The sequence below is a fragment of the Dendrobium catenatum genome, unplaced genomic scaffold, assembly GCF_001605985.2.
Source record: "Dendrobium catenatum unplaced genomic scaffold, ASM160598v2 fragScaff_scaffold_853, whole genome shotgun sequence".
Classification (NCBI taxonomy): Eukaryota; Viridiplantae; Streptophyta; class Magnoliopsida; order Asparagales; family Orchidaceae; genus Dendrobium; species Dendrobium catenatum.
The window spans coordinates 6,708,431-6,734,074 of NW_021319315.1; the positions used below are offsets into that span (position 1 = coordinate 6,708,431).

Consider the following 25,644-nt stretch of genomic DNA (forward strand, 5'->3'; position numbering starts at 1 on the left):
TTTGAACCTTGGTTTGAAGCATCTTCGAATTGGCTCAGATTAATTTTGGAGAGCTTCAACTTCAATATGCTTCATGTGAATGAATACAAAAGTAAATCTCTCATTGGATGTATTTTGATATAAAATATATTTTAGAGCATATTTCAACAAATATGATGTAATGAGATATTTGCCCAAATCAATGCATTATTGGGGATAAAAAGGTTAAATTTCCAAAGCAAAGGACCATAATGATGTGAAAAAATACTTGTTATAACACCATCAAATTCACTCACAAATGCGTAAATTATTTAATCAAATTATTTTAAATAGGAGAGGGCGAAAAAAGAAAATACGTTTACCTACTAGTACAACTTTATATATACATATAAATAAGTGATAACTCATAAAATATCGAATCTAACACAGATTTTGACATAAATTTCTGAATTAGAAAATTTTAGAATCAGCATTGAGAATATATGAACTATATTTTTAATAAACTAAAGATGCATCTCGATGTGATGAATCAAACGAGCTCAAATTGTCCAATTCTAACACATGAAGATACTTCAATGTTATAAAGGTATTATATGACTGCGGAGGGTTAACCGATCGATACAAACAATCTAATAAAACATTATGATTTCTGGTTAAATGATTAATATGTTTCATAAATAAGTTCAACATATACAAATTTAAATGATCAGATCAGGTGATTAAAAGAAGATCCATATTTAAAAAAGTTAGATATTTTATTATTAGCACTTAATGAAAAATCTGCATAATTATTAAAAATTCTCTTTTGTTGGATTGAGAGATCGCATCTCCTCCAAACAAGAAGAAAAAAGAGAGAAGATTCAAAGCTATCTTCACTGCTACTTGAAGCAGCATCTATGAAATCTAACACCCTTCTTGAGGTCCTGATAACACAACAAACAAATAGAACTATGCCCCCCTTAGACACTAGAAAAAACTCTTGAATAGTTCACTATAGAGTTCTACCTAGATCATCGAAACTCCGATATTCACTCTTCCTTAGTCTGTTACATTTATTTATTTTCTTTTAAGTTAAAGGCTTCGTTTGGGACGGCTTTCTTACTGCTGCTTGAAACAATTTTTTAGTATAAAACTTATTTTAATTTTTGTACTTAAAAATTATTTTAAGAAGCTATAAAAAAGTAGTCCCAAATGAAGCCTAAGTCAAAGGAAGCATAATATTTTCTTGATATGTTGATGAAGGAATGACTAAATAAACTTTAGAACCTATCAAAGTTGGGGATATGTCAAAAACCTGGAATTGCCCACTTATATTTAGGGGTGTCAATTCGGGTCAGCGGGTCGGGTTCGGGTCGAACCCGGAACTGACACGGCATTGTTCAGGTCAATCCGAACCCGTTTTTAAAAACAGGTCAGGTTTCCGGACCAGAACCCAACTCGATTCGGGTCTGGGTCAACCCGACCCGACACGAATGACCCGAAGTTTACCTAAAATTGCTAATTTTTGGGTCAAAAATCGGGTCAATATTCGATTTTCGGGTCAAAAACATATCAATCTCGATTTTTCGGGTCAAATGTGAGTTTTCGTGTCACTTTCGGGTCAATTTCGGGTTGTTGGGTCAACCCGAACCTGACCCGATTTTTAAAACGAGTTGATTAGTTGAACCCGAATCTGACCCATTTCAGGTTCAAGTTGACCTGAACCCAAATTTTTTCGAATCGGATTCGAATCGTGTTTCAGATCGTGTCAAAAATGGAATCTCTACTTATATTCCTGTGTGGACCAGATCCGGCAGATCGTGGTTTATCTCTACTATAGTTGCCCTAGAGCGTCGAGATTCAAAATGCTCTCTTTCAACGGGCACTCTTGTCATGGTCTTTCGAGCTTGAGGGCGAGCGAGTGAGCGAGCGAGGGAATCCAGGAGAGAGGTAGAGAGAGCGAGGGAGAGGGAGCATGGGGAGAAGAAGGGGAAGATACGAAGCCAAAGAAGTAGATGAAGCGAGAGAGACGGAAAAACGAGTGGGCGATCCTGATTCCGACGAAGGAGCCGACGAGACTGAGCCGGCGAAGGGTTTCTTCGCTTGCTATCTTCTCTGCTCTTTAAGCCCTCGCCACAAGGGCCGCACCTATATTGGGTAACTCCTTCAAACTCTGTAGAAATCAATCTCTAGAATTGGTTGCATCATAATTGATACTGACATTGAAAAGAATAATCTTTCCTTCTCTATAAATAAAATAGCAGATTTTCAGGATCTTCTTTGTGGTTGATATTTTCACTGAAATCTGGATTATTCTGTCATCTGCTTAGAGATCTGTTGCTAACCTGCTGGGCATGAGATTATCTGCTGATAACCTATGGTCTGTTTGATAGGCCTATTTACAATCTCCTGCCCCAATCATAAATCTAGGATTTGGAGTAAATGCCGCTAAAGCCTTAATATTAACTTGTAAATCCCAGATTTATTGAGTTCGGGATTTGACCCGATTTACCAAACCTCGGTTCAACTCCGTATTTATCAAATTGCGGCCGGAGCTTGATTTATGAAATTTGCTGCTTGCAGAGAGAACTCTTTGAGGAACCCTTCTTTCTCACCTCTCCGCGATAGCTCTCCTCACGCGGTTCGAGCAATTCCTGCCAGTCCAAAACCTTGTTGTAGCCCTCCGATCTTTTTTACCTTGTGGTATTGCGTGAAATTTATTGAAGAAATTTCTCTTTTTTTACCTCAGAGCATTCTGGGATTGATTCTGTTCTGACTATTGTTAGGACCTTGTATATGCATTGTTCCTTGCTAAGTTTTCTGAGCTGTGGCTGATTATGTATATTTAGAGTGAATCAATTTTTAATTTTGGGGTTGTTTGGTTGGCTAAAAAAGGAATGCAATATAAAAGAAATAATTTGTAGTTGTTTGGATGAGTGTAAAGTAGTGACCTTAGCACCCTAAATGAAAATAAAGATTTCTATTTTTATCGGCGTATTAGTAAAACTGAAGTTAGAGAGGCTTTAAAGAAAATGAAGGGTGGAAAAGCTGTTGGACCTGATGATATCCCTTGTTGTTGTTGGATGAGTGTAAAGTAAATTAAGACGAATGATTATTCTTTTTTTTGTTTGAAGTAAAATGAATGTAGTGTAAATGTTAGAGATGATAGAGACCGGCGGTCGTGGTAGCAGAGGGTGGTAGCCGGCGATGGCCGACAATGGTGGCTGGCAGTGGTGGTGGACAGTGATGGGTGGAGGTGCGGTGGGTGATAGCCGGCGGCGGCGGAGGTGGTGGCCGGCGGAAGTGGTAGTGGTGGCCGGAGGCAGGTGGAGGTGGTAGGCAGCAATGGCCAGTGGCGATCAAGCGAGCTAGATTGCGGTGTAAATCATTCTCGCTCAAAACTGGGTGAGTTTGATTTACCTAAAAAATAAACTAGAGTGGTTTACTCTACATTTACTTTATTTTGCATTTATTTTTCCTCCGTCTAAACACCAAAATTTTCAAAACCTCTGTATTTGGAATACTTTATACTCTTATATAATCCAACCAAACAACCCCTTTATAAAATCCAAAAAAAAAAAAAATATCTATTCTCTTGCTATAGCAAGCCTCCATTATTTCCTTCTACTTGGTTAAAGTTGGTTAAAGAGTTTGAATAACTCGTTTGACTAAGCTCCAAGCGTTTTCAACCATAACATTTTTTTATCATGTCTAAGTATATATGAGTGTCCTCCTTATCTACTCTAGTTTGGGTATATCCAAGTTTGCACTCAATCAAAAAAATGTTTTTTTTTAATGGCTGTTGCTCACGACAATGAGCCCTAAAATCATTGCCATTCATGATAAATAAGTTGGATTTTTAAGCTTCTTCTGTTTCATTCATAATTGGTTATATAAATAATTTATCCTGGAAAGAAGTTTTACACTCCTTTGATCTTATCTGCTTCATCGAGATTTGTGATCCCACCAAAAAACTCTTTAAATAGGCTCTTCATCCGATTGATTACTCAACCAAACCAACAAGATCCACTCACAAAACGAACATGTCCAAAGATACTTTAGCAACCAATTGGAATTCTCATGAGATTCGACCCGTCCTCGATGTCCACCTAGTTCAGGATCAAAATAACCATCCAAATCAGCATCCGCTCGAATTGGTGTTTAAGCTCATCCAATTAATGCTCTTTTGCTTGGACCAGCGGTTCTTGAGGCGTCTAAGTCTCGCCTATCATAGGATAGTGTATCAAAATGATAATCTACTTACTAGAATGTGTAGCACACAGAGTCACACATGATGCCATGGTGCATTAAGTCTTGTTCTGCACTCATCATGCTTTCCACACCTTAAGACACTTGGCAAGCATGCCTCATGCAACACATATAATGAAGCCATACTAGGATGGCCTATAAAAGGGAAAGTAAAGAATCATAATAAAAAAGGAGGCGAAATCCTAAGTTGAACTCCTGAGATTTGACTCCCTAGTCTTATTTTTTATTGTTCTTCTTCGTCCATGCTCTTCTCCTCCCTTTTACAAAAGATACAATTGTAAGAAGAACCTAGTATAATTTAATAGTGGATGTAAGCAATGACTGCTAAACCACTTATTTTGTGTTGTGCTTCACTGAGTTTTCTCTTCAAATTTTCCTCTTCCATCAACCCAAGTAAGCGACCTTGAATCCTCCCATTTAAATTTCCTTTTCCTTCAATCGAGTCGTGAGTAAGGCCCAATCTTGAATTTGACTTGAGCTCATTTTAACTTTTTTTTGTGCCCATCATATGAATTTTCTTTTGCTTGGAATTTTTTTGTTCTGATCTTTATCTTGTAGAAATACTTATAAAGTGATATTGCATTTTGACTTTAGTTGGTTGTTTACATAATTTCAAAATTCTGGTTTTCTATTCTTCTCAGTAGAAATTTTTGTTTTGCTCCATCTCAATATTTTTGTTATAACTTTCTCTAGTTAGATCAGATTAGTTTGATTTTTAATTTGTTATATTTCTTTGAATCCTTTGCAACTCATACCTAACCCGAGTTAGCCATATTATTAAATTTGGCTAACCCAACCTTTACTTACCCATTGACCCTTTTGGTTAATGTAGTCAAACCCTCATCAACTAAGTGCTCTTGGTCAAACCTTTTTACTTGCTAGCTTGACCTCCAAAACAACATTTGATATCCTTAGGCCAATTACTTCTGTACTAAATCCCAAGCAACATATATCCCAAGAAACTTTACTTTTCCTCCTTTAAGCCTTCGCATAATCCTACAAGTTCCACAAATTTCAACCTTCATCATAATTCTCTATTCAACGACCCCTTCATTTTCTCCTTTTTTAATTCTCTTTATTCATAAAATATCACTCTTATAGTGGAATACTCAAAATTTCAGGTCATGAAAATTTCCAACAAATTATGTTTGTTACATTTAATATTTAAATTATAATTAAAATTCCCATTAACAGTAAAAGACTATAATCGTTATGAACTTAAATTATAAATGTTGTTTAATGTATATTTCCATGGTATTAATACTAACTGATATATTAAATTAGAATTCCTTATTTTCTGAAGAGATGCCTGCATGGGTCGAATAAATCAACCACTGATTTATTTTCATCTGAAGACTGTGAAGGTTTTGGGGAATCAGTTATATTAAATTCACTTTATGCGGGCCCTCTCCTCTATTCTTTTTTTTGTTCGGAACTCTCACAAATCAGCAGTTTTCACGCAACTAGGAGTGGATTCACTGTGGGTATGTTCGGCACAGTGTTGTACTGTAAAGGGATTCGACATAGTGATTAGAAGAGGGATTCGACACAATGCATAGAAGAGGAAATTCGGCACAGTGCACTGGAGGAAATTCGACAGTGCAGTTTGTTGTGAGTGTGCAAGTTAATTGAAGGAACAATGATTTTGTGTGATGTTTTGGTGCATTCGAAAGAAAGAGTAGAAGAAAAGAATAATAAAAGGAAGGAGGAGGTAAGAAATTTTAATTTTAATTATTGTCTTTTATATTTCCTAAATTCAGTAATCAAATTTTAAAGAAGAATATACTCAATTATGTTTTAGGATTCATATATATATATATATATATATATATATATGCAAAAAGGAGGAAATATTACGAGGTGTAGAATTTTGGATAAGACAACTCATCAAGGAAGTAAATAATGCAAGTTTAATTTAAAAGTATATACTGTTATTTTTGGTAGCCTCATACACTAGTGTTTAATGGAAATTTAAGGAAACAATTATGATGTTATGAATGCAAATTCACAACCAAGTATTTATATATGAATAACCACATGCAAATTCGAATGATTTAACTTTAAAATAAAATGTAATATGATCGTTTAAAGATTTTTTCTAGTTGGTAATATTTTTAAAATAAGTAGAATTCTTTACTTGTAGCATACACCTTCTCTTCATGCAAAAAGTATAATAGATATATTGTTATTGAAGTATGTAACCCCTATAATACAAGTAGGAACTATGAATATGCGAAATTTAATGAATATCAATTAGTAAAGATTGATTATAAAATGATATGATACTTACACTCGCAGGTGGAGCAAAAGGGACCCTAAGTATGATACCTGCAATTGTAGGTGGGGGCAAAAGGGACCCCAGATATGATACTTGCATAGAAGGTGGGGCAAAAGGGACCCTCAAAGAGGCAAAATGGATTTCTATATAGTTCAATAACGATAATGTCAGATTTACCCGAGCTCCATTGAACATTCTTATAACAGTGTATTCAAATTTTTAGAAGACTAATATTGATATTCTATACAGACTTCAAAGGAATTAAAGGTTAATCCTAAAAAATGATTTTTCATTGTTTGCAAATAATGTTAAGTTTTATAATTTAAATATAGTTATTTATTATATATTTGCATTTAAATTTATTATTTAATTTGCATAACTACTTGAGCTTCTTAGCTCACCAGTTTTTATACAGGTTGTTGTTACAGGGAAAGGAAAGGAAAAAGTTTAAGCATAATAGGTTCAAGTTATTTAACTTTATGTTCGATTATTTAGCATTGTATGTGAGTCTACAGCTGAGATATGTAGACTGTTCAGTGTTGTACTACTTTGAATTTTATTAGTGGCTCTGTAAATATTATGTGATGAAGTTTGGATTAATTAGACGCTTCCGTTTATTATATAAATGTGGTTGTCAATGAATGTTTTATATAAGTATACAATTGATGAGAAATAATTAAAAGTAAAGAATAAATGTTATGTTATATGTGACACATTACGTTACTGGTAAGGGGTATCGTGGGGCGTTACATATATTTCATGTTCTATAAGCAGTGCTTATTATTTTGTTAAATTTTATATCATTCAAGCTCATTAAATGATTACATTATTTTAAAACATCTATGATTCTTATTTAGCTTATTATTCTTCAAATTATTGGAAACCTTATCCAAATTATTCCTTCGACCTTTTTTTATCCTTGTTACAATTCTTATGCTTCTCACTAATCACATCCTCAACCTTGCTTATGGAACCATTTACTTAATCTTTATTATGTTCCTCATGATTATTATCTTCATCCAAGCTTATGACACAATCCTCCAACAACTCCACCGTGTTCTTCTTATAGAACTTGCCTTGATGAAGTTCATCTACAACATATGTATAATCTTCTTGAGGTTATTCATTCTTGGATGTTGGATTTTCTTGTCTCACCGTCATCTTTGTTAGCATTTGACAAATATATTTCAAATTGCTCTGCATATTCTTATAACACATTATGTTAGTACCAAAAATAATACTTTGGTCTAAAATGATGATTTATATTGGAGATAATATGATCCCACACCTTCGAAATTCCATTGGGAATATTTCCTTCTAGAAATTTCTCCTTGATTATGTCTCTAAAGGAAACAATATGTTCTTTTGATCACTTTGACACCCATGGTAGTTCTTTTTTTAGAACTTTGCACATTCAATTGATTATCACTCTACCAGGCTGCATGGTAGAGAGTCCATTATGGATATATCAATTAGGTTCTTATCAATTGTTCTTGTCATCTCATCTCATGTTCTCTTAATTTGAATCACAAATATGTAATCTAACATGACAATTCCAATCATGTATGGGCAACATCTTGCATATTTTAAAATCATACTTCAAATATTCATGCATAAAAAGAAATATAATCATTAATCAATATTAATTTTGCATCATACAGTGTATTCATAGATTAGGAGGATCAGGTTTATCTCAATTAAACAATAAAAGCATTGAGATTTAAGCTCCTCCTTAAGTTGCACTGACAATTAGAGAGGAGGGTTAGCACAAAGAGATTAGGAAGAAGGGTTTTGTGAAGAGTTCTCACTACTTGTAGAATATCCTAGATATTTAGCTCCCATTGTAGTTTGACAAATCACAAATTTTGGCCAAATTTGATAACTTATGGGAAATCCCAAATTTTATAAATTTGGGAGATAATGAGATAGGCTTTTGGCAGGATTTACTCCAAAACGTGAATTTACCATGGACAAATAGGCATTCTGAACAGCCATTTGGTCTTCAGAATGGGATTCTTTAGTTATTTTTTTCTTAAAATGGTTCGAGTGTATTTAATATCACAAATATTGCTAAATATTTGATAATCTATAATTTTGTGGGCTTTTAGATTAGAATATGAAAGTTTTATCTGAGTAGCGTTGTAGCTAATTAAGGTGGATGTTATTAGGTTTACTGTGAATCCTCGGCGAAGAATTAAACAACATAATGGTGAGAAGAGTTGTGGTGCATGGAGGACAAAGCGTGGTCGGCCATGGGAGATGGTTCTATGCATTTATGGTTTTCCATCTAATGTTTCTGCTCTTCAGGTGAGTTTCTGTGCAGCCCTATTCTATTACATTGTGCAGCGACTCTAAAAGTTTTTTATAAAACATTAAAACCTATGAAAATATTTTTTTGCATTCATTATTGCATATATGAGTGCATGTATAAGCCTTCTATTTCAGGACAAAAATTGATAGTTTATATGAAATCATCTTTTATCTCCTTATTTAAGTCTACCCATCAATTTGTCAATTTTTGAAATGCTTCATAACTTTGATGATATGTGAAATTATATATTTATATGATCCCATTTCTCATTTCAAGTGCCTAGTCATCACGCCAAAAATTAGGCAGTTCACCACCAAGAAAGACAAAAAATATATTGAAGACTCTGCTGCTTTCTGGTTACTATTAAATTAGTTGAGAACATCAATGCATATAGATATTTATATGCCAGCATTATAGATGCTAACTTTGGGTTAAGTATTGAGACTACATAATGAAGTTCTTGCTTTAGGGCTGCAAATGAGCTTAGTGACGTTGAGCATGCCATGATCAACTTTGTTTATTTATTTTTCTATTTACTTCGAACAAAACCTGAACATAAGCTGAGTTCCCAAATTATGTTCAAGTTTATTTTTAAGCTTAGGATTGATTATACTCTTCTATAGATTGTCAATTTTACATGTACCTCACTTATATTTTCTAAAAGGCACTTGTCCCCTATTTTTGGTGCTCTTTGTTAACAAAGTGATGCTAACATGCAATTTAATATTCAATAATATGAGAGATAAGTTGAATTTTTGAAAACATCTTTTGTTTATTACATAATGTAATATATAACAATAGGAAGCAAGTGTAATTTTAGAAAACATAGGGGTGTTATGTATAACATTAACTATCCATAGGGATGGTAAGTCTGGCTAACCCTTTAGTTTATTTTTGTGTTCGAGCTATCATTGAGCTTTAATCAAGACTAACAAAATATATGTGAGTTATTAATATTTAAACTTCCAAACTACATTTAACACAAATGCAATTGTTTTTTTTTCAAGAGCTCCCAAATTATGTTCAAGTTTATTTTTAAGCTTAGGATTGATTATACTCTTCTATAGATTGTCAATTTTACATGTACCTCACTTATATTTTCTAAAATTGCACTTGTCCCCTATTTTTGGTGCTCTTTGTTAACAAAGTGATGCTAACATGCAATTTAATATTCGATAATATGAGAGATAAGTTGAATTTTTTAAAACATCTTTTGTTTATTACATAATGTAATATATAACAATAGCAAGCAAGTGTAATTTTAGAAAACATAGGGGTTTTATGTATAACATTAACTATCCATAGGGATGGTAAGTCTGGCTAACCCTTTAGTTTATTTTTGTGTTCGAGCTATCATTGAGCTTTAATCAAGAATAACAAAATATATGTGAGTTATTAATATTTAAACTTCCAAACTAAATTTAACACAAATGCAAATGTAATATTTCATTAGAAATTCACATAATTTAGTTAGCATGTTTTTTTTTTAATATTTTATAATCATATGTAAATAAATAATAAATTTAAATAAAATTATATGATGTTTTGACCATAATAAATGCCTGTAAAGTAGAATGTTTTGTCCCTAAAGATGGCCAACCATTTTACTATGCAAACAATGTCCTTAAATATCTCAGGAAATCAAACAAAAACTACAAGTAAAAGGCCAAAATACTCCCAATAAGTTCTAGCAATGGATCTGCAGATAATCTCATCAAGGGACTCAACAAACTCATGTTAAAAAATATTAGTATATTTAGAATGTTAGATTTATACCATTCAGTTTGAAGGGGATTGTTGAATGATCATGAGGCCCACATCACAACTGCTGGCCCCAATAGGAATTCAGTCCTTTTCCCACACACGGCTAGCCATTGGTTGGACCCACAAGTCTACCAATTTTGATAGGAATCCTTGAGCGCATAGATTAAGAGTTCTAATTGTTGGAACGATTCTCTTGTGGCTTGTAGATTCCAATCCATGTGCCTTATCTTCTACTTTTATTCGCCAATCTCTCTTAGTGATTTTTTCCTTTTTCTAATTAGCTTTGAATTTTTTTATTATAAGACTTTTGAAAAAGTCTATATATTTCCACCCTTTTTATTGAGTCATAAAATTTAAAGTGGCTTTTTTACTTTTCTACAAAATAAATAGTAAACACCTTAAATCACTCTGGGAGTTGCTCAACTCGACATATTCATTATGGAATAAAGTCACCATTTTATCGAAATGCTTCTTCAAGATTGTTTGTGATATGATTTAAATTTTCTTGTAAATGATTGAATAAATTAGTGAGGTCCGCTCTGAATTCAGGCCCGGCCCGCCCGTTTGCTGCTAGGTCCGGGAAGGGCGCCAGGCGATGCGTAGCAAAGAAATGCCCCGCAGCTCTGCTGCGGCCGGCCTCCGGACCGTACGTGCGGGTCTCCCCGCATGCGGCTCACGCCATTCGAGGTGGCCCAGCCCAGCATTCATTCGCAAATCCAAACTTGATCCAGCGAGTGTTCCGGGGTGTTGAAGAGTAGGGGACAGTGATCCGAAGCAATGCGAGGCAAGTGGCGAACAAGAAGAATGTTGGAATCAAAACACCTAACATTCACGATTCGCCTCGCTCAGTGGTTTGATCAAGGGCGGAAGTTTGTTGATCTCTCGAAAAGAGCGAACTTCTAATCCATTCCCCTATCTTTCCTCTTTTGAGACCAATCATTATGGATTAACCTAACCGGTCGAGGGAACATCGACATTCTATACAATGACTTTTGTGATCCGATACCGCTCTGAGGGATTCGCTTCGTTGGATGCTAGGAAAGAATAGGAGATCGGCATGATTCCTTGCCGGTGATCAGTCTGAAAAAATGAAAAGGCTGAACGCTCCGCGCCTTCTTATTTTATGTCCAATTTGGATTGGACACTGTACTGTCGGAAAAACCAACCGAGAGGTTGATGAATTGCAAAGAAGGCGCTAGGAAGAGGTTCATAGCTACCTCAACCGGCTATGGAACGTTACTCGAGGATCACTCATATGTCTTGGGAAAATGGGTACATTCGGAAGGCAAACAAATTCACTCCCTGTAGAAGAAAAAGGCAATAGTTGAACTTAAACAAGTTCAAGGCAATAGTTTTTTCTTTTTACAAAAGAAAAAGGAGTCTGGGGGCTATCGGTTCCCGGGCGATCAACAAGTAGAAATACGCCAACTTTAGGTGAGGACGGCCAATGAACTCACGGAGATAGACCTTCTTTAGTGTCAATAGTGCTCTAGCGCCTTCCTTTCAGCCAGCGGATGGACCACCAAAACTCAGCCTACTTATATCTCTATTATCCTGTTGCAAGTTATAGCTGATGCATTTGAAGACTCATGCAATTATCTTTTTGCATTTTATGATAGTTCAAGATCTTATCAATATTATTATTAGAATTGTTCTTTGACTGTGATTCATAAATGCTATAACTTTGTCATCTACCAACTGTCTCTCACCTGGAGTGAACTTTGTCATTAGAATTGTTTGATTTGACTGTGATTCTCTGATTCCTTGTTTCTGTTCTGAGTATGCATACTTCTAATTTTCAACTTGAAATTTTTAATTTTCAGTTTGAATGGGCATGGCAGCACCCCAGAGAATCTCTAGCTGTTAGAAAAGCTGCTTCAAGTTTTAAATCCCTCTCAGGCTTGGCTAATAAAATTAAGCTTGCCTATTCAATGCTCAACCTCCCATCCTGGGAGAAGTATGCTTCACAGCTCTTTCCCATCTTTCAATTAACATATAACTATAAAAAATTGAGCTCCATTTTTCTTTTTTAATCAGCTTAAACCTCACAGTGAACTTCTTTTCAACAAAATACACAAAACATATAGCTGGTTGTCCAAGGTTGCCAAATCAAATGAGGTTCAACATTTGTTCCATGGATGATCTCCCTTGCTATGCTAAAGGGCATGCTTTACATCGCAGCAGTGATGTCTTTGATGAAGCTGATGGAGAAGAAGATATCAATGAAGACATAAACATGCCTGCATCAGCAGATGTTACAATTGAAGGAATGAATAGAAATATCAATCAGATGGGAAATACTGTATCCTACAATTGTGAACAAACTTTGCAGTCTACTGAAGAATGCTATGGAAACTTATACTCTAATTCCAGAATACTACTGGAGTCGAGTGAGTTTACTGAACCTTCCCAGTCCCCTAGAAGAGTCATTGAATGCAGAAGAGGCGCTTCAACCAGCCTAAGTCCCAATTCTTGCAGTGAAGATAGTGGAATGGATCAGGCTAGACAGAAATCAACTCCAAGAAGTTCTGATAATGAAGCAATGACCAGTAGCTTGCTTCTCTCTCCCAAAGTCGACGTGATAAACCTATGCACACCATCCAGCGGCGTTATTCGATCGAAGACGAAGCGAGCTTTGTTTGACTCGATAATAATTGATCTAACCGATTCGCCGATGGTTATTCAGCTTTAAAGCTAGTAACTGGATATTTGCAGCACATTACAACTTGTATTGTGGTGCTGGATGTTCTTTGGTCTTGAATGTGATTGCTAAAGTCTTGCTTGATAAGGTCAAGAAGTTGGGTCATGGAACAGTTTTCTTATGTTATTGAGAGGTAGAGGCTTCATTAACTTCCTTCTGCAATAAAGGGATTGATTATTGGAATAGTTTGTTAAATATTTTGCCAATTTTTTAAATATGAGCTATTTGCAATGCTTTACTATGGATTGAGAGTTTCCTTGCTTTGATTTGTGCAACCTTGTCATTAGTGCAAGAAGCCCTTTAGATGTGATTACATAAGTAAAATAAGCTGAGTAGTGTCTCATAATTATACAAGTAAAATATATAAATTCATTGACTAGCCATACATTACATTGATATTAAAATTGTTTAAATATAGTGAGAAATACTAATGGATGTTAAAAAAATTCTCATTATATTTATTTGATGCATCATTACAACAACAACAACAACAACATCAAGCCTTTATCCCACTACGTGGGGTCGGCTACATGAATCCTTTTTCTCCATTGAGTCCTATTAAAAGCCAAATTCTCGTTTAAATCTAATAAAGAAAGGTCGTTCCTAATATTTTCTAACCAAGTCTTTTTAGGTCTACCCCTACATTAAGATTTGAAAAGTTTCTAAAAGATATTATATATTTTGTAAAAAATTTATCTATAATCAATTGATAATAAATTGAAACTATTATTTTTAAAATTGATGACTAATTATCTAATTACATATGTACAAATAATATATTTAGTAATATTGATAATTAAATTATTATGTAATAATTTTTAAATACAAAGCCTCGAGGAAAAAATATTGGTAATGAAACCTTGAAAACAAATTAATTTATTTTAAAATATCTTCAACTACCGTTATCTTTGACAGCTATCGTTGTCCTGCAGGTGACCGCAGCTACTATTGTATAAATCAACATATTTGATATTCAATAAAAATAAATTAATATATTTATAAGATATCAAATATATTTTATTATTATTTAAACATAAATCTAAATAAATAAATAAAAAAATAAAAGTGATACCAAACGTTCACTAAATTTAGCATATTATTAAAAGATATATATTTAGCAACTTGGGCATATACCTTTGCTCCTTGCCTTCAACCTTCAGCTTGCTATTGCAGTTCTGCAGGTTGCAAGTGGCGCACTGGAATGGTTCAGGGCCAGGCTTTTGGGAGCAGCCCATAACAGGGCCCATTCTACACAGAGAGGCTCCACGTTTTGTCTCCCGAAATTAATACCCGAGCTCAGGCCCATTACCCAACCCGCATAAGTCCTGGTCGCACCGTATAACCGGTGCCAGATTTGGAGGTCCCACCACCAACATTGACTGAAGCATTCTGCGAAAATATTTAAGCCACCCTTCAGCTCCCATCTGTCAGTAAAGAATAAATACTTCCCGGATTTTAACAGAGAGAGAGAGAGAGATTAGGGTTTCGTTTTGGGCAGCTTTTTTACTGATTCTTAAAGCAAATATTTAGCAGAAAAAATAACTAAAAAGATGCTTTAAGAAACTGTAAGAAAACTGTCCCAAACGAAATCTAGATCTTCAAAACTTCTAAATCATGACTTATGTTTTTTATTATTGAGATGTTACAAGAAATTAATTTGATCGGACACGAAACATGATGCACATTTGAATCATAATCATTTGAACATCCCGAGAAGGCAAATTCAATGGGCCCAAATCATCTCATTATGGTATCATTAAGATATTTAAATGTTAAAATAATGACATAAGATCGAGAGATTCAATACAGGTGGTCCAACAAATTAAGTGTTCAAAATTTTGGTTATATTTAAAGGACATGGTACTATCAAAATTTATAAATTGCCCCCACTCTCTCTATATTATGAGAGGCTTGGGCCTTAGCTTGAGACTCAAGAGAGCTAAAAAATTTGAAGAATCTCCGAGTTCCATCTGAGTACCACCGTTGATCCTTTACTGTTGGATTGCTTCAACTCCATCTCTGCCATCAAACTGCCACCACCCTACTATAGTTGTTGGTCCAACTTCTACCTTATTGTTTAGACCACAGCTTCATTATTGTTGTTAATTCACCGCCATCAGACCACTGTCATTAGACTACGATCTTTCAACTATAATCTCCTGACAATCAGTGACAAAGCCAGCATGGGGCTATGTGCCCCTTCTGGCCTATGATCCTTCATTATAATGATGATTGAAATAAGACATGGTGATGATGGAGTCGTTGCAACTATGTGCCTTAGAATTGTACCTAATATAACTATTTAAAGCATGGAGTCCACAAGGAATTTACTTCCTTTTTCATATTTTTATGGCCTCATATTTTTTATGCTAGCTCAAATATATGTGGATTGTGGCCAATGTACAAACACTTTTGGAAGCTTTACTAAAATATTTAAGAAACATATACTTAAAATTTCTTTTTAGATATAATTATCTCCAATGAGAGATAACTTGTTTGAATTTTTCATAAGTCATTCAAAACTTCAGTGCCCATTATTTTTCAATTACTCCTACAAAGTTAAATGAGAAATTTTAAAGTAAAATTTTCATATATGTAAAAAATTTACAAATAATAACTTCCATTCTTTAAAGTTTAAATATTATTTAATTATTAATTATTAAATAAAAAGATAAAATTGACATGAAAAAATTAATAATATATTAAAAATTATAAATTTATGTCCCCACTAATAAAATTTTTTTAACTCTGCCCTGCCAACCATTGTTGCTATGGGTGTCAAGTTTTAACATGACCCGAACCCAACCCGGAAAAATCTGGGTTAGGGTCAACCTGGACCCAAAACAGGTCGGGTTCAGGTTCAACAAATCTACCCGTTTTAAAAATCGGATCGGATTCGGATTGACTCAGCAACCCTAAAATGACTCGAAATTCACACGAAAATTTCTATTTGACTCGGAAACCCGATTTTGACATGAAAATCAAAGATTGACCCAATTTTGACCTTAAAACTAGCAATTTTAGGTCAACTTTTTGGTCATTCGTGTCAGGTCGGGTTGACCCGGACCCGAATCGGATCGGGTTCGGGTCCGGAAACCTTTTCCGTTTTTAAAAACGGATCGGGTTCGGGTTGACCCGAACATTACCGGGTCAGTTCCGGATTTGACCCGAACTCTACCCATTGACCCGAATTGACACCCCTAATTGTTGCTTCCAAACTTTTTGTTAATTCTATTAAGATATAAATTTATGTAGAGCGTAGATAAGAAACATACTTAAGCTTATATTGAATTATTTGTTCTTGAATTTGATAGTATAAAATGAAAATGCATAAGGTCTATTTATACTAATACTGAATAGTTCTAGATGCTTCTTTAATACAACTTCGGACTACAGTCTCCTACCATTCTCTAACTATCTCACTAGACTCAAAATTCCTCCCACCATTGGAAACTTCCAAAAATAACCTTCCACTACTTTCTATTATATTATTTATATAAGCTTCAGCAATAATCTTCATATAGAATTGTCTTCATGCTCTTTGTCTTTCCAGCGTAACGAAGGCAGCAGATCGATTTGGGCTGAGCCTTGAAGAAATTGAGAGAGAGAAAGACAAGAAATATCTCGAAATGTTATTAAATTTTTCATCTTGGCTCGTTCCAAAGCTCTTTCACAGAGATCTGGTGTTGGTTCAGTAGCTATAGAAAGAGAAGATACACTCTGAGATTTCTCCCCTGCTCCTAAATCCTTTTTCTTCACCTCCTGCTCCTCCTCTGTCTTTCATATCTTTTGTGGACAGGTTTAATAGGCGCAAATGCTGCAGAGAAGAGGAAGAGCAAGATGCGCAACCTTCTCCATGAACGCAGTTCTTTTCTGCGTATCTCTCTGTTTCTTCTCCGCCTCTCCTCTGTTTTCCATTAACTGCAATGAGGAAGCTTGCAAGGCTGGTTTTTTATTCAAAGGTGTCAGTTTTGAACCCAAACTTCTTACTTTTTTCTTAATGAAATGCATTGGTTTCATCTCATTTTCTTCACAGACAGAGAAAGCCTAAGCCTAAGAACCGTCTCCTTCAGCCAGGTAAATATTCAGAGAGAAGAGGCCGACGGGGTTGCAGAGGAGCTGCCGGGGTCGGATCCTCCGCGGTGCACGAATAAATGCGGTGAGTGTACTCCGTGCAGGCCGGTCCACGTGCCGGTGCCTCCCGGTACCACTGTGACCACCGAATACTACCCTGAGGCCTGGCTCTGCAAGTGTGGGGAAAAGTTCTTCATTCCCTAGCAGGCTAAACCCATCATCATCATCATCGCCATCGCCATCGATCAGCATCATCATCATCATAGTTATGTTCCATTGCCATGCGATGATGGTGGGCTACATGCATGCGCTTATGCATGGAGTGATGGAGAGGGCAGCAGAGGGAATGAATTCTATTATGTCGATTAGTTTGTTTGCTTGATTGATAATTGAATTGTTATGTTAGGCTTCGCTTGATGCAGTTTTTTTTATTGTTTTTTAAATTAAAATTTTTAAAGAGTGAGAAATTATTATTTTCAAAAGAATAATTTATTTATCAATTAAATTTTTTACTTTTTTGTAATTTTTTCATTAGTATATATAAATTCAATTATGTGAAGAAGTGAATTATGAAAATAGGAAAACTCATGGATAAGTTATCTTTATTTATTTTATATATTTGACTTATAATTGGTCATTTAATTTAAAGCTTCAAAAAAAGTTTATTAGATGCAGACAAAAGGTGAAAATAATTCTTAGACTATTTATATTAGATAATTTTAGTGTCAAATTATATATGTGTTGGTTTAATTCATTGATTACTCAAACATTGTTAAAAATAACATATATATGGAATTATTTTGGATTGGAATTGAAGAGTCCATGATCTATTTTGAATATGATTGAAAGAGTTTAAAGAGTAAATTTGACGCATTGGATAGTGGGCATGACACATCAGTTGAAAGCGGCTGACATGCAAAAATCGGCATTGTCGAACTAATAGGAGAGCTCAAGGCGGGCAATTATCCACTATAAAATCTTTTTTTTTTCTTAGAAGAATAAGCATTTTAATTATTTTGTCCACCTTCAATAAATGCAATTGCCTAAATTCTAATTTTTTTTTTCTATATCATACATAAAATTATGCATTTCATAATCCTATTTTGCTCACCCTTAAAAACGAGGTTAGTTCTGCCCTTACTTGGCATTTCCACAAAAAATAGGTTCCTTATGACATGAGATTGGCAGTATAAGAAAGGTTGCAAATATGTTGATTTGAACATACCCATTGTAAATTGATGAAATGAGGTATTTGGGATTGCTTTTTCTTCATGGAGTTGTTTGGTTAATTAAAGAAGGAATGTAGTGTAAAATGAATGCAGTGTAAAATGAATACTTTTGAGTTCTTTGGATGGATGTAAAGTAAATGCAAATGAATAATTTTTTTTTATTTGGATTGAAGTAATGAATGTAGTGAATTTCTAAAAATGGTGGGGGCCGACAAGGGAGGTGGCGGGGCAGGTGGCAATGTTGGTAGGCGGTGGTGGTGGCTGGTGGTGCCATGGTAGTAACCGGCAGGTGGCGAGGGCAGCAGGGGTGTATATACATAAATGATAAATTTTAAAATTACCCTAATCACAACTTTATTGCAATACATAGTAATTGAATGTGATAATTATGGCTGTTTAAAGGCTGTGCACAATTAGTATCTTGTTGTAGCTCCAAAATGTTAGAAATGAAGCCTCAAACTTAACATGGAAAAAAAAAAAAAGAAAGCTTAAATTAAATTCAATGTAGGCCATGTAAGAATACCAATCTTTCACATGAAGCAAATGATGAAGACCTAGCTTCAAAGATTTTTCCAAGGACAGAAACTTTAATTAGCTCTAAACCTAATCACTTTTTAGCTTAATCTTTGAGCAAATTTATAAATAGATTATTCCTTGATAATAAGGCCAGTTCCCACCAAGCCAAATTTCATGTATTAAAGGCATCTGAACACTGTAAAAATTTCATTTGATAGCCATCGAGGTGATAATGACACCCCTCCTCTCCTTTCTTAATTAGTCCACTGTGTTGAATTTGAGTTATTCAACTTTACTTTATATTAAACATCACTTAGCTCGATCCTCGCTTTGCTACGGTTTTGCCCTAGCTCTCTCTCGGCGGCGCTGGCCGTCGTTGTCGATGCCGGTGTCTATCTTAGGGAAGCTTTCTCTATCCCTCCTTTTCTTTTTCGCTGGTTTTGTGGTTTTTTGCTTCATTTTCCTGATTTGTCCACCTTTGGTCATTTGCTGCTAGAATGGAGGTGAATAGTTTAAACGATCCTAGTTTTTTAGATGGCTCAAAGAAATTACGTTCTTTTCTTGATGATCTTTTCTGGTATTTTCTCCACTACCACTTTTTTTGAGCTGAAATCTACACTTTTCATGGTTTACCTTCACTGTGGATCTCAGAGGAGGAGATCATTGCTCTTATGGCTTCTCTTGAATATGCGTTGTTTGGCAAATTTCCTTCTCGCCGACCTAGTCTTGACTATATCCAAAAGTTTTTCTTCAATCTCAAGCTCAATCGCAATTTTTTAGTTACTTTGTTGAATCATTCGCATGTATTGATTAAGTTAGTTAATGATTTGGACTATAGTAGAATCTTTTTTTTTTCACATATCTTACTTTGTTAACAATTGTTATATGAAATTAACCAAATGATCTTCTTTATTTGACATTGGTGTGGAATCTCCTGTTATCCTCATTTGGATCTCATTCCCAAAATTGTGGCCACACTCTTCTCCCCCTGTATCATTCACGGTTTGGGATCATTGTTTGGTCGTCAGTTAAAAATCGACAATGCTACCACTATAGGCTCTCGCTCCTTTGTTGCACGTGTTTTGGTTAAGCTTGACATTGCCAAAAACTTTCTCAATAGTGTGTGGCTAGGTTTTGAAAATTTTGGGTACATACAACATGTTGAGATGGAGAATTTTCCTCCCATTTGTGTTCACTGTAAATGTATCGGGAATTCGAAGAGTGTACGTCCGTCTCCCCCAATCTTCCCATGTCCCAGTTAATGTTACTTCCAATGATACTAATCTTGTTAGTTCTTCTGGGAATGCAACTGGTGTTATGAAAAAAATTGGATAATATAGTTATCACTACTTTGACTCTTGTTATGTCGGTTACTGAGTTGGTGGTTAACGGGGATACTGGCATTGATATTGATAATGTGAATTATTTGAATCCAATTTACCTACTACCACCCTTCTTTAGTGCAGATGGTATCATTCATATGGCTAATAACGCTTTGCTTAATCTTCTTTCTTGTAATCCTAGTAATCAATTAGCAAAGATGTCTCAATTGGAAGCTATGGTTTCTCGAGCTGAGAACGATATTATTAATGACCTCACTAGTGATGTGGATGTGAGCAATGTAGGGAATGTTTCTCCTCCTGTTTTTTTTAATGTGACTTTATCTATTCATGACATATTGGTGGTTTATTGGTGGTTTCTGATAAAGCTAACTTAATTGGCTCAACTCCTACTCCTATTTCTTATGTTGATGCTACTGCTTTGAGTGGTGGGAATTTCTTGGTTTACATTCCTGTTGGCCGTGCATATTGGATTTGTTCTCAATCGGGCGAAGACTGGGACTCTGAAGGAACTCATGGTGATTTATTTAATTGTCTGACTGAAGATTTTAATTTAAATGTAGTACAGGTGAATGTTGAGGGGGTTCTCTGGAAAATATGGAAGGGAAAAAAAAAAGCCAAACCTCATGTTCGTGGGCTTTAATTTTATGGCTTTGTTTTTCCTATCCATTAAGGTTGTTTGGTCTTTCATGTTCTGTTCATCATTCTTTGGTGGATGGGTGGTTGTCGTCTTTGTGGTTTTTTGGTTGGAGCCGTTCGTGTGTCGTGGTAGGTTGTGAGTGTTTATCTGCTAGTTTTGTTAGTTTGTATGGGGCTTATTGTTTCCTTTTCCTCTTCATTGCATGTTCTTTGTTAGTTCCTTTTTTGCATGTTGTTGTGGCATTATGATGCTTATGTTGGTTGGGGCAGATTGTCGTTGTTATGTTGCTCATGCTTTCCTCTATGGTCCCTCTCTTGGATGGCTCTTAGGTTCCCCAAGTGGAATAGCTTGTTTTGTTACTTTCATTTTTCATTTCTTGTAATAGATTGAATCATAGTCTCATAGGTTTTGCTTTAAATATTTTTTTTAGAGAGCTGATGATTCATTAAGGACTTATAATCCTTTTTTAATTTAACGCGTAGGCTCCTCTGAGAATTTTATCAGAAAAAAAAAGAAGAAAAGAAATGAATTTGAGTTATCCTTAAGGAACTACAAAAGTAAGGCCAATAAATCTCAAACCCCTGCCAAAACTCTTATCCTTATATGACTAAATTCATTAATCTATGAAATTTAACTCCTTTTATTCATAAATCATCTATTATTATTCTGACTACTCAATATAAGCTATATGGCCAACTACTTCTCAAATAAATTTAACTTCTCGCCACAAAGATTATTTGCCCTCTATAATATCTCACTATTATGGATATTTATCACTCCTAAGCATAACCAATTGAAATTATATCAGCTGTATGGTATTTTATCCTTAGTACTTGATCACTCCCTAACATACTTAGTATCCCACACATTTTGCCATCTAAAGCACTCACTTTTGGGAAAAATTATTAGGTGCGGAGTGCGCACCGTCCGCACAAGTACTGAGTACCTAGCGGTACCCACCCAGCGATACCGAGTGCGGGTACCCCTAGGTACCCAATACTTGTGCGGACGGTTCTCTCCGTCCGCACTCCGCACCTAATAATCTCTCACTTGGCTCTCCATCTCTCCTTGTCTCATAACCCAGCTTTTGGATTGTTTTAAGGAGGATGAACTAAAGTCCTATCCTATAGAAACTTTGCTGGATCGCACAAATATAAGAGGAAAATTAAAACTTGCAATGGAGAGAATTATAAGTCTTCTTATTTAGTGGAATCTTCTTCGTATCTCTTTATAATAGATGTCGGCCATTGGCAAATTTTGATTCTTTCTCTCTTAAACTGATCAAAAAAATTTTGCATTAGAAAGTAACTCAATTTGACCACTCAATCTCACTACTACTTTTCAAATCGATACCTCACCCCTTGCCAATAATAACTAATCGGAAATTAGAACTCCTTTATCTAATCATATATCAAAGGAAAAATTATTATGTGTGGACACCGAATGCAGCTCTACATCCGGAGACAAATCAGAATGAGTCACATTAGTAATACCGAGCGTGGTACAGAGTACTGATGTGACTTATTCTGATTGGTCTCCGGACGGCATTCGGCGTACGCACAAAATAATTTTCCCATCAAAGCAACTCCCATCCATTCAAAAAACTTCACAAAGTACTTCTCTCCTTCTTCTTTTCTTCTTGCTTGGGTCCCCTCTCATGAGAAATGAGAGGTCTATTTATAAATTTCCTGGAGTTGCATAGCTTGTAAATAGGAGTGGTCAAATGGACGACTGATATTGAATCCTACGATAGTAGACCGTTCATCATATATTTGAAGGCCTTAATGATGTCGGAATTCGGCGATCTTGAGCTTGTTGGATTCGTCTCGTCGAGCAGCTCGATTCGACTATAAGCTCGTCAAGTTCGGAGACAGTTTGGTAACTCAAATTGTGGTACGAACTTTCCAACAGTACTTCGGGTCCTTGATTTGGACTCATTTGGGCTCGGATTGAGTTGAGTTTGGTGTCTTGGGTTTGTATTTCCGAGACGCTCAGTTTGACTATAAGTTTGCTGAAATCGGAGTTCAGGTGATTCCGGATTTAATTTTTGAAGTTTCCAGCTTAATTTTGCCTCGAGATTTGTGCACAATCAAGAAAATTTTTTGATAATATATCAATAATAATCCCAAAAAATGGTTGCCGGTGAGAGCTTTCCTCTTCCCATGAAATGGCGAAGAAAGAGTCCGAGAGTAGGTTCCAACAACATAAACATGTGCTATAATCGGCAAAAAAATGAGATTTCAGAGTGCAATTTGACTTTGAAAATTAAAAAATTAAGAGGATTGAATTGGACAACCTTCAATATATCTGGCCTGCAAGGAGAGGTTTAAGTGGGTCAAGTCGATTTATGAGCTGGTTCGAGCCGTGTTTGATGTGTCCAGCACGAGTTAGCTCTGAATCAACTTATTAGCTCCCAAGCCAACTTGTTTAAAAAATATTTATCAATATAAAATACACTTAAAATATAGTATCATTCAAGATTTAAGTATAAAATTGTAAAAAATATATCACGTTCTCTTATAATAAGTAATTCTTTATTTTTTTTTTTCAATTTCTTATTCGTTTTTTGTTTTATTATAATAATTATTTGAATCATAATTATTTTCTCTTTTATACTAAATGAGTCGGTTTGGGAGTCATTCAATTTTATTTTGCACAATAATTATTTATGTTCATAAGGACTCCTTTTGATGCTTGTGATTTGTGAATATAAATGATATTGTTGAATCTAAAGATTTTATTTCACTTATTTTATATGTGAAAAAATTATGTTATTAAGATATAAAATTATATCCAATTGGGATCTAAATGTTTGCTTGCTGTGTAAATCATTCTCGTACAAAATTGGATGAGTTTGGTTTAACTAAAAATGAACTAAAGTGATTTATATTATATTAATTTTATTTTGACAGGCTCAACCGGAAGGGAATCATTAATAACATTTAAAACCAGGGGATCCCCTTCTTGATTTTGCATGCCTTTTCCATTCAATTAAATGTCAAAATTTTCAAAACATCTATATTTGAAATACTTTCTATCCATTTAGAATCCAATCAAATAGCCTCTTAAAGAACAATCAAATAAGCTCTAAAATTTGTTTGAAGTGAGGGGCACAAGAGACATTCATAACTATTGAATTCGTTTGATGCATTCAGACTAATTCTACACATTAACCGACTCCTTTATAAAACATAGCCAAATTATTATAGTGGCACGAGATCATAAGGAGATATGATCAGCCGTTTCACACGGAGGAGAAAAGCAAGAGGGCGTTAGGTGGAAGCCCCCTTTAGGAAAAAAAAAAAAAAAGAAGAAAGAGAGAGAGAGAGATTACAGTAAGTAGAGTTCGACCTGCTTTAAGTAAATCAATGTAAGTTTTTTTTTTTTTTTTTTGGGAAAATTTTGGGCTTAGCCCGTATATTAAATCAAAACTGTAAAAATTACAACTTCAAAACAGAATAAAAGGCAAGAAAAAACAAACCCTGCAAAACTAAAAAAACTAATTCAGCAAGTATACAAAAGTGCTGAATCAAAAAAAATAACAATAACAAGTTTCAAGATCAGCTCAGGAAAATGCTCCATTGCCCGTGCGCCTGGACTCAGAATAAACAAAATTGAATCGAGAAGGGTCACTTCCCTGGTTGCCCGTAGACCGTCCAAGGGAGCTGCAGTATGGAGCTTCATCATCGTCCAAGCAGGCCAAAATCTGCAGACTTAGCAAAATTGTACAGCATAATCGCATCAATGCAGGGCGTCTGAGCATGAAATCCAACCAGATTAAATTAGATCCAGCAATGTTAATTGATCCTTCCATTGAGATACTTTTTCAAACATCACTCTTTTAATGGCATGAACAATCGTAGTGGAGCTTTGAACAGAATTTCCATATCTTCGAGCATTTCTCTCTTTCCATATGTAGTAGACAGTGCAGCAGGTGAGAAGTTTATAGTAGTTTTTAACCAGAGGGTGGCCTTTGTAATGCTCATGAATCCAAACAAAGAGATGCAGCAAAGAAGGTCGTAGCAGCAGATCTTTTGTATCAGGTATAAGAGCATTTAAAACAAAAAAGGAATATGAACATTCGAAAAAAAGATGGGAAACGGACTCATCTAACGTGTGGCATAAGCTACACTTCGAAGTGATATATATCTGTCTAGCCCTTAAAGCATCAGCTGTTTTTAAACCTCCCACAATTGTCATCCACACAAAAACATTATGTTTCAAGCTGTATCGTTTGTGCCAAACAAATTTATGCCAAGAGCTAATGGGAATGTCAGCATAAAACTCATCAGTATAATATTTATGTTTATATACCTTCTTGTTCTTCCAGAGTAAACAAGGTTCTTCATCTTGATGTGCATTAGCAAAAAAGTTTCTCAATTGCATAGGAATAAAATTAGGAATATCCCATTGTGAATTAATATAAAAATCCTTCAACAGAATGTCTGGTATGGAATCCGCATCCCTCAAGTAATTCCCAAGAGTGACATTGTTGCACCAATGATCCCATTTCAAAGAAATTGGAGCCTTGCTAGTGATGTTGAAATTAAAACAGTTTTTGGCT

The 25,644-nt window shown here is 35.0% G+C and overlaps 1 protein-coding gene across 1 annotated transcript; it reads left to right on the forward strand.

Moving 5' to 3' along the window:
- The first annotated feature begins 1,790 nt into the window (after positions 1-1,790).
- Positions 1,791-13,522, forward strand: LOC110107429 (structure-specific endonuclease subunit SLX1). Its single transcript, XM_020837694.2, has 4 exons — positions 1,791-2,115; positions 8,674-8,812; positions 12,404-12,537; positions 12,618-13,522. Exons 1-4 carry the CDS (start codon positions 1,934-1,936, stop codon positions 13,270-13,272), a joined length of 1,110 nt encoding a protein of 369 aa, XP_020693353.1. The 5' UTR covers positions 1,791-1,933; the 3' UTR covers positions 13,273-13,522.
- Positions 13,523-25,644: the final 12,122 nt, after the last annotated feature.

Bases quoted from the DNA above. Each gene is read 5' to 3' on its own strand.
- LOC110107429 (XM_020837694.2), top strand. From the start codon at position 1,934: ATGGGGAGAAGAAGGGGAAGATACGAAGCCAAAGAAGTAGATGAAGCG. The intron at 2,116-8,673 runs GTAACTCCTTCA...GGATGTTATTAG, and splicing joins AAGGGCCGCACCTATATTGG to GTTTACTGTGAATCCTCGGC. The intron at 12,538-12,617 runs GTATGCTTCACA...TTTTTTAATCAG, and splicing joins AACCTCCCATCCTGGGAGAA to CTTAAACCTCACAGTGAACT.